This window comes from Piliocolobus tephrosceles, chromosome 16 (assembly GCF_002776525.5).
Source record: "Piliocolobus tephrosceles isolate RC106 chromosome 16, ASM277652v3, whole genome shotgun sequence".
Classification (NCBI taxonomy): domain Eukaryota; kingdom Metazoa; phylum Chordata; class Mammalia; order Primates; family Cercopithecidae; genus Piliocolobus; species Piliocolobus tephrosceles.
This window is the reverse complement of record NC_045449.1, coordinates 2,920,475-2,931,096: the sequence shown is the minus strand read 5'-3', so window position 1 is coordinate 2,931,096 and position 10,622 is coordinate 2,920,475. Positions and strand designations below refer to the sequence as shown.

At 39.1% G+C, this 10,622-nt stretch overlaps 1 protein-coding gene across 1 annotated transcript; it reads left to right on the top strand.

The window, feature by feature from the left end:
- The first annotated feature begins 1,364 nt into the window (after positions 1-1,364).
- Positions 1,365-2,374, top strand: LOC111521226 (olfactory receptor 1D5-like). Its single transcript, XM_023184465.2, is given in 2 exon segments — positions 1,365-2,087; positions 2,090-2,374. Coding segments are annotated over 2 exon segments (1,008 nt in total).
- The last annotated feature ends 8,248 nt before the right edge of the window (positions 2,375-10,622 follow it).

Genomic DNA, 10,622 nt, shown 5'->3' with positions numbered 1-10,622 from the left:
AACATTATGAATGACGCTGGTGAATTAAGAGTAATCATAGCAAGAAAGATAAACAGAGATGATTTTCTGAAGGGCAAATAAAATTATTTAGGAAAAGACTTTTGATGATCTATGTGCTTATGAAGTTAACTGAAAGGTACTTCCTAAGGGACTATATGGTTGAGTAAGTCTCATTCCATTTTTTAAAGACCAGGGCAAATGGAAAGCTGACATGAGTAACTCTTTTTAATGCAAGTTCCTGATTTATTACTCGTATTAGTGCCCATTAATGTACATTTTAATACATAATAGTAAATGATACCCCATAACAATAATTCTGAGCCATCAAGAAGAGGATAAATATTGCTCAGCATTTAAGAAGTCAGCCAAGTACATGGATATTTTAGAAATATAGTATAGCAAAGGTATCAAAGTAGAAGATCTGGCACGTAAGGCTTTACCTCCAGCTATCTGACTGCCATTCCAAAAAGATTAACTTGTTACAGGTTCTATAGTGGAAATGTTCCAATTTAATTCAAAGAGAGTCTTGCCACCTGGGGAAAGTGATATGAGGAAGAGCCACAGACACAGTGCTAAGGAATGGAAGGTAAAAACGTGGTAGAAGAATTTTACCTCCCTGACAAAGACAACTTGTTTCTTCAGCTCAGTTATTCCTTGTGGTCGTCAGGACATAAATGCTTTTGGGGTTGGGTAGGGGAATATATTCCTTTAAAAGGCTATCTTGTTAAATTTGAAATTAATGTCATGCATTTGTTAAATCTTTTAATTACCACTTGTTTATTAAAAAGAACTTCCTAAAGGGAAAAAAAAAAAGAGTTCCCACAGGACGGTCTTTAGCACTGCACTACACGGCTTATGGGGACCATGAAAGCTGAGGGCCTGTTCATTTTGTGATGGGTCACTTTACCGACTAATCACAAACATCTCCTTTGTTCTAATGGTGTTTCCACTGATTTTCTTAGATTTCCCAAAGAGATCATTATATCAGCAAGTAATAATAATTCTTCTTTCTTCTTTCCAATATTTTATTTCTTCACTTCCTCCAATTGGACAATAATCATTTCTTGTAATGTACATACCTGTATTAACTACTACTTAAAACCCTATATAAAATCATAACACTAAATGTTAAACACTTCAAGACTACTGGAAGATGGCAGGATTAAAAATAAGGCTTAGACATTGTTTTTATAATATTCAGCATGTAAGGGTAGAGGTTGCTGGAATCATTAAGTTGCATACCTTCCATATTCTGTTTTTGTGCCTATAATGACCTGTTGCTTTTATTATTTTTAAAATTTAGTACAAGATATTTTAATGCTAAGAAAAGAGTTGATTTTGCTTATCTTCGTGTCCTTATTCAAATGAGGGCACTTAATAAACATTTGTTGGCGTTAATGTTGCAGAAGGTGGGGGGAATGGACAGAGATAACCAGAGTGAGAACGCACAGTTCCTTCTCCTGGGGATGTCAGAGAGTCCTGAGCAGCAGCAGATCCTGTTTTGGATGTTCCTCTCCACGTACCTGGTCACGGTGGTGGGAAATGCGCTCATCATCCTGGCCATCAGCTCTGATTCCCGCCTGCACACCCCCATGTACTTCTTCCTGGCCAACCTCTCCTTCACTGACCTCTTCTTTGTCACCAACACAATCCCCAAGATGCTGGTGAACCTCCAGTCCCAGAACAAAGCCATCTCCTATGCAGGGTGTCTGACGCAGCTCTACTTCCTGGTCTCCTTGGTGACCCTGGAGAACCTCATCCTGGCCGTGATGGTGTATGACCGCTATGTGGCCATCTGCCACCCCCTCCACTACACCACAGCCATGAGCCCTGGACTCTGTGTTTTGCTCCTCTGCTTGTGTTGGGGGCTGTCTGTTCTCTATGGCCTCCTCCTCACCCTCCTCATGACCAGGGTGACCTTCTGTGGGTCCCAAAAGATCCACTACCTCTTCTGTAAGATGTACGTCCTGCTGAGGCTGGCATGTTCCAACACCCACATCATTCACACAGTGCTGGTTGCTACTGGCTGCTTCATCTTCCTCACCCCCTTAGGGTTCACAACCATCCCTCAGATACCCTCAGCCTCTAAGTAAGTATTGTCAGAACCATCCTTCAGATACCCTCAGCCTCTAAGAAATACAAAACCTTCTCTACCTGTGCCTCGCATTTGGGTGTGGTCTCCCTCTTTTATGGGACACTTGCTATGGTATACCTGCAGCCCCTCCACACCTATTCCATGAAGGACTCAGTAGCCACAGTGATGTATGCCATGGTGACACCTATGATGAACCCTTTCATCTACAGCCTGAGGAACAAAGACATGCACTGGGCTCTGGGAAGACTCCTAGGGAGACCCTTTCAGAGGCTTAAATGAAGGTAATTTTGGAAAGGGGATTGAAGTGGAGACCGGAGATCTCCTTCACCCACGTAAGGCATTATGCTTTGGGATATGCAACAGTCATTAGGGTACAGCTGCAGCTCAGAACGAGCATATCTGCCTGTGGTGAAGAAAAGACATAATGTGTATCCCAGTGCCTCCCAGACCTCACCAGCCTTGGCAATAAATCATGCTAACACTACTACCAGGATTTTACAGAGTCAAATATTTAAACCCGCTTGATCATAGGCCCACAGTTCTAGGCTTATCTATATATACCCAGTTATAGCCTCAGGCAGTCTCTCATGTTCTCTAGCACCCATTCACTTATGACCCAGAGGTCTGGCTTCTCTAAGGAGCCTGCTACCTTCAAGCTCTTTGGAGAAGACACTTTGCACTACCCCTACACAGATGCCCTGGGTGAGGCTTCCCCTTTCTTGATGCTCTAACAGGTACAACATGCACCACTTCAATGTTGACATAGAGTCACTCTGGACACACCCCATATGGTTCATGTAGAAATGCCAACAAAATTCCTCTTGTGCTCTGGGTTGGTTTTATCTTTTGGGCCTCAAGCAACACTCTCTTGCCTTTTTCCTGCATTCCTTTTCTCTGTAGGAAGTCAGACCTTGCCCTTGGAAAGACCATCCTAGCTTTTATTTCTGTAGTTCCTCACCTTCCTTCTCTCCTTCATGCAAGAATTCCATCCACCTCTCAAAACAAAACTCTCAAACATCAGCACATATTCATAAATAGAGCAGTGGTAGTAGGGCCAGTAGAAGGGGGGGATTCTGGAACAAATGAACAATTTAGTTATCCTGGAGAACATAGAGAAAAGGAGATATTTTAATAAATAAATTGGGAATAGCACTCAATAAAATATAAAACAAAAATATAATAAAGAGAATTTTAAAAGTCAAAGATTGGTTCTTTTTTAAAAAAATGAAGTGAATAAACCTCTAGGATACTGATTAAGGAAAGAAAAGACACAAGTAAACACTACAGTGGGAAGAATGGGGGTAAAAACTAAAGATAACATCAAGATTAGGATGATGAAGAGACAATACCAACATCTACGTGCCAACAATTTTGAACATTTTGACAAAATAAAGATATCCTTGAAAAAAATATGACTTCTCAAAGCTGACTCAAGAAGAAATGGAAAAATTAAATAGTCCTATAACTAGAATTTAAGCAATCATTTTAAATATTCATATATATGAATATGCACATATATCACAAATACAAATCCATTTATAAGCAAATTTTAGCAAGTTATGGATCATCCAGTTTCCAAAAAAAAAAAAAATCTCTGCAAAGAATAGAAAAAGAAATGAAACTTCCCAAAGAGTTTTATGTCATAATTATCACCTGATATCAAAGCAGAAAAAGAGTACAAGAAAGAAAAGTGCACGAGCAAATTTCACTTAATATATACAGGTATCCCAAAGAAAATCCTAGTAAACTGAATCCAACAGAAAATTTTAAAATAATAATACTGCATAAGGACCCACTAGGATATATTAAAGGTATGTAAAGATAATCTGATACTTTTAAATCCATATTTATTATTCTGACAAATTAAAAGAAAAAATCAACATGTCAATAGATGCAAAGATAAAATTCTAAACAAATGTTGTCCTTGATAAAGCAGTAAAATTATTTTATTAAATCATACCTTTTAGTGTATGTTCTTTTAATATTTTGTATAATAAAATGTCAAGTCCACATAGAGCATTTCTGCATCTCAAAGTACAATGGTTGTCTTGTAAGGAAGTACCTGAGTGATTGATTGAATTTGGGCTCAACCAGCCACTTCATGGAATCTTATTTGTATTTGTTAGAATAACTGATAAACTGTAGTTATTCAGAACTAGTACTTGCCAAATGTTGTCACAAAATACATGAAGTGAGCCTGTTATTGTAAGAAAAACTGACAGTATTTGTTGCTAGTAATAAATATTTGCTCTATCAAGCAAATATCACCCCTTTGGAAAACTCATCCCTCATGGTGATGGATATATATTTCATATACATATTAAGTGTGTCAACATTTGGAAGATCTGCATAACTCAGTGAGTCAATATTTTTCAAACGACTAATGCATTATGTAAAAAAGTTACACGTGGATAAAAGATCAACTTTAAAAAGTTACACGTGAATTAAAAGACCAATTCAAAAGAAGCCAATGAATTTTAATGACCTAGGGGATAAAATGTCTATTGATATGTTATCAGATTCTGCATTGCTAGCAACCTTTGAGAAACTACTACTTTTCACGTTTTGATGTAGTATCAAATAATATTAATTGAAAAGGTTATTAACATAATCCTCCCTTTTGCAATTACATATCTGTATAAGGTTGGATTTTCTTCATACATGTCAACCAAAATAACATATCACTACAAATAAATGCAAAAGCTGATACAAGAATCTAGCTCTCTTCTATTAAGCCAGACATTAAAAAGATTTGAAAAAATGTAAAACCATGCTATTCTTCAATAAATTGTTTTAAATATATATACTGATTGCTATTTTAAATCCTACTATAAAAACATATAATGGTAGTATTATTATATGAAGGAATTAGTAAATAAATATTTTAAATGTCTAATATGAGAATATCGATAGATACAATCTAAACATAGCTCACAGCTCTTTTGGTCCCGAAAATTTTAAGCAGGTAAATGCGTCCTGAAACCAAAAGCTTGAGAACTATTCTCCTAAAGTACAAACATACTTGAAAATTGTTCTCAAATTCAGGAAATCAGTTCCTTTGAAAAAGAGGACAAAATGAGGGAAAGGAATGGGGATAATGCTTTAGTGTTATCTACAACATTTTAAATCTCTTTTACAGAAAGAAGTGACATGATCAGGTAACAAATTAATATTTTTAATTTTGTGAATGGCATATATGTGTCTAAAATTATGTTCTTATTGCATGTTTGAAATTATTCATAATTACTTTTTTAGTTTTTAAAGGATCTGGAGGCTTGGTTTGCCATTGGGTTTGAAATTGGATGAATGATTAGACGTGGAAAACACATCTGTCTTAGTCAATTAGGGCTATTATAACAAAATACCATACACTGGGTGGCTCAAACAACAGATTTATTTTCTCACAGTTGTGGAAGCTAGGAGTCACTATCAGGATGCCAGCATGGTTGGGTTCTGCTAAGAATCCTTCCTAGCCTGTAGGCAGCCACCATCTTGCTGTGTGCTCACATGACCTCTCCTTTGTGTACCCAAGGAGAGAAAGGAAAAACACTGGTCTCCTCCTCTTCTTATAAGAGCACTAATCCCACTATGGGGCTCACCATCATGAGCTCCTCTAAACCCAATAACCCCCCAAAGGTACCATCACATGGGGGATTAGAGCTTCAACATTTGGATTTGGCAGGGACACAACATTCAGTCCATAACAATACTTCCTTCCCCTCCAAACACATAGAATATCTGAATCATAGAGTCTTTATTTAAACAACAGTCAGCAAGAGAGTGACATAAGCAGGATGGCAGAATAGGAGTTCCCCATTTCACTCCCCCACACAGAAATCCAACTAGAAGCCCCCACAATCAGGAATACCCTCCTAACACAAGCACACAGGGAGGGGAACAACACACACTGGGGCCTGTTGTGGGGCTGGGGGCAGTGGAGGGAGAGAATCGGGAGAAAAAGCTAATGCATGCAGGGCTGAGTACCTCCGTGATGGGTTGACAGGTGCAGCAAAACACCATGGCACACATTTATCTATGTAACAAACCTGCACATCCTGCACATGTATCCTGGAACTTAAAATTTTTAGAAAACCATCTTGAATATTCCAGGAATTGGGATTGAGGCTGAGACACCACCCTGGGCCACACAATTGAGAAAAGCCATGACCAAAGAGTAACAGAAATGGTTCTCTGACCATTTCACCCTCCCCACAGTCAGTGCCGCACCACACACAGAGAATGTCCCGAGACCCACAGTTTCTACAATAAGAAAAGTGAACTGGAGGCCAATACTCAGTTTCCCCACCATTCTGGGATCCTTTGTAGGAGGAGACAAGCTCATGCTTGTCACATCCTAGGGGAAACAGAGAGAGTACCAGCAGAGTTAGACCACCTGGGGTCAGTTAGAAACAAAGAATGAAGCAGGACTTACAGTAGCCAGCACACAGATCTTGGGAACTGCTCAGTATTCTGGCCAATAGAGATGCCACACCAGAAGAAACTAGTCAACATCATGCTGCAGGAAACACTGTCCGTTCGCCTCTCAGGCTCAAATCCTGAGCCACCTTCCCCACACAAGCCAGTTGCTTTCATTAGTCTTCCCCAGGTTGAGAGGCAACTGCATGTCAGCAAGTACCTGTAAAATGACCATCTGGACTTGCCCAACCTTAATTCCTGGGATTCAAGCCTGGTTCAACATACACGAAGCGATCAATGTGATTTATCACATAAACAGAATTAAAAGCAAAAACCATACGATCATCTCAACAGAAACAGAAAAAGGTTTTGGTAAAGTCCAACATCCCTTCATGATAAAACTCCTCGACAGAGTAGGCATCCAAGGAACATACCTCCAAACAGTAAGAACCATCTATGACAAACCCACAGCCAGCATCACACTGAATGGGCAAAAGCTGGAGCCATTCCCCTTGAGAACTGGAACAAAACAAGGAGGCCCACTCTCACCACTCCTATTCAACATAGCACTGGAAGGCCTAGCCAGAGCGATCAGGCAAGAGAAATAAAAGGCCTCCAGATAGGAAAAATTAAGTCAAACTATTGAACAGTGGGACCTGATTAACTAAAGAGCATCTGCACAGCAAAAGAAACTATCAAGAGAGTAAACAAATGACCTGCAGAACGGGAGAATATATCTGCAAACTGTGCATCTGACAAATGTCTAATATCCAGTATTTGTAAGGAACTTAAATCAACAAGCAAAAAAATAACTCCATTTAAAAAATGGGCAAAGGAAAAGACATGTCTCAAGGGAAGGGACACGATTGGACAATAAACGTATGAAAACATTGCTCAGCATCACTTATCATCGGAGAAATGCAAATCAAAACCACAATGAGATACCATCTCACACCAGTCAACATGGCTATTAACAAAAAGTCCAAAAAAAGCACATGCTGGCAAGAATGTGGAAAAAAGGGAGGGAAGGCTTATATGCTGATGGTGGGAATGTAAACTAGTTCAGCAACTGTGAAGAGCAGTTTGGAGATTTCTCAAAGAACTTAGAACTACCATTCGACCCAGCATTTCCATTACTGGGTATATAAATCATTCTACCATAATGACGTATGTATGCATATGTCCCTCACAGTGCTATTCACAATAGCAAAGACATGGATTCAACTTTGGTGCCCATCAGTGGTTGACTGGATAAAGAAAATGCCTATATACACCATGGAATATTATGCAGTCATAAAAAAGAATGAAGCCATGTCCTTTCCAACAACATGGATGGAGCTGGAGGCCATAATCCTAAGCAAACTAACTCAGGAACAGAAAACCAAATACACGTTTTCACTTATAGGTGGGAACTAAACACTGAACACATGTGGACATAAACATGAGAACAAAAGAAACTGCAGACCAATGGCAGGGAGGAGGGGAGGGAGGCATGGGTTGAAAAACTACCTACTTGGTACGATGCTCTCTGGCTGGGTGCAATACACACGTGCAACAAACCTGCACATGTACCCCCCATATGGAAAAATTTTTAAATAAAATTTTTAATAAACAAAAACAAATGTGTATAAAACCACAAAAGACCCCCAAAAGGCAAAAATAAACTTCAACAAAAAAAAAACAGAGCTGAAGGCATCACACTCTCTGATTTCAAAACATATTAACATATTATAAAACAATTTTAATCAAAATACTATGGTACTGGCATAAAAACAGAAACATCTATACACAAATAGTGAACTATCTGAAAAAAAATGGAGAAACCATACCATTTACAATAGCTACCAAAACTAAAGGATCCCTTGGAGTACATTTAACCAAAGAGATGAAAGATCTCCAAAATAAAAACTATAAAACATTGAAGAAAAAATTGAAAAGAGAATAGTAAATGAGAAAATATTCCCTGTTTATGGATTTAAAGAATTACCATCACTAAAATGTCCATGCTACTCAAAACAATCCACAAATGCAAAAAAAAAAAAAAAAAAAAAAAATCCATATCAAAATACCAATGACTTCTTTACAGATATAGAAAAACAGTCATAAAATGTGTATGGAACCGCAAAAGACCCCCAATAGCCAAAGGAATTTGGACCAGAAAGAACAAAGCTAGTGGCATCACACTACCTGAAATTCAAAATATACTACAAAGTCATAATAACTAAAACAGCATCACACTGCAATAAAAATACATAGACCAATGGAACAGAATAAAGAATACAGAAATAAATCCATGCACTTACAGCTGATTTTTTACAAAGATGCCAAGAACACACATTGGGAAAAAAACACTCTCTTCAGTAAATAGTACTGGGAAAACTAGTTTTCCAAATGCAGAAAAATGAAGCTAGACCCCTATCTCTCACCATATAGAAAAAATCAACTCAAAATGGATTAAAGACTTAAATGTAAGACATAAAATGATTTAAAAAAAAATAGAAGAAAACATAAGGGAGACACTTCATGTGGCATTGGTCCAGGCAAGGATTTTTGAATAATAACTCAAAAGCACAAGCAACAAAAGCAAAAATAGACAAGCGGAATGGCATCAAACTAAAAAGTCTCTGCACTGCAAAGTGCAGAGATAACCCATAGAATGGGAAGAGATAACCCATAGAACGGGAAGAGGTAACTCATAGAATGGGAGAAAATATTTGCAAACCATGAATCTGATAAGGGGTTAATGTCCAAGACATAACCCCTTTGGGTTATATCTTTGGATAAGGAATCCAAACAGTTCCACAGCAAGAAATCAATTTGATTTTAAAATGGGCAGAGAATATGAACAGATGTTTCTTTAGATGACATACAAATGGCCAATAGGTACATGAAAATATAGTCAGCATCACTAATCATTAGAAAAATGTACATCAGGCCAGGCACGGTGGCTCACGCCTGTAATCCCAGCACTTTGGGAGGCCAAGGTGGGTGGATCACCTGAGGCCAGGAGTTCGAGACCAGCATGGCCAAGATGGTGAAACCCTGTCTCATTAAAAATACAAAAAGTAGCCAGTGTGTTGGCACGTGCCTGTAATCCCAGCTACTCGGGAGGCTGAGGCAGGAGAATTGCTTGAACCAGGGAGGTGGAAGTTGCAGTGAGCTGAGATCGTGCCACTGCACTCCAGCCTGAGTGACAGAGCAAGACTCCATCTCAAAAAAAAAAAAAAAAAAAGAAGAAGAAAAGAAAAATGTACATCAAAATCATGAGATATGATTTCATGCTTGTTAGAATGGCGTTCACCAAAAAGATGAATGATGAGTATTGGAGGATGTGGAGAAAAGGTAACTTTTAAGCATTGTTGGTGGGAATGTAAATTAGTATGGCAATTACAGAAGATGGTATGGAGGTTCTTTAAAAACTAAAAAGAGAACCACCGCCGGGCACAATCGCTCGTGCTTGTAATCCCAACACTTTGGGAGGCTGAGGCAGGAGGATCACTAACAGCCAGGAGTTTGACACCAGCCTGGGCAACATGGCGATACCCCGTCTCTACAAACACAAAATGTTAAAAGCTAGCCGGGCATAGTGGCACACACCTGTAGTCCTAGCTACTGGGGAGGTTAAGGCAAGAGGATCTCTTGAGCCCAGGAGGGCAAGGCTGCAGTGAGCTGTGACTGTGCCACTGCACTCCAGCCTGGGCAAAAGGCTGCACTAATTTGCCTCGAAAAAAATTAATTACTTTTTTTAAAAAATGGAACTACCATATGTTTCAGTAATCCCAGTTCTAGGTATGTAACCAAAGGAAATGAAGTCGGTATGTTGAAGGCATATCTGTTCTCCCGTGTTCATCGCAGCTCCTGCTACAGAACCACAATTAACCACCGTGTCAGGTAGTCCCAGGTCCCGTTCTGCTCCGGAATCCGTCACTTCTGGGGACCAAATACACTTCTGTGTCCAACACTGCACCCGTCGACTGTAGCAGTACTCCATAAGCAAAGGGAGGTGAGAGAGAACAAAGAAGCCAGCCAAGCCCAGCAATAAGGAGCCAGGCAAGAGATATTCCCTGAGCTGGGTTTGAAAGGACATGAAACATAATTTTGTTGACCAGGA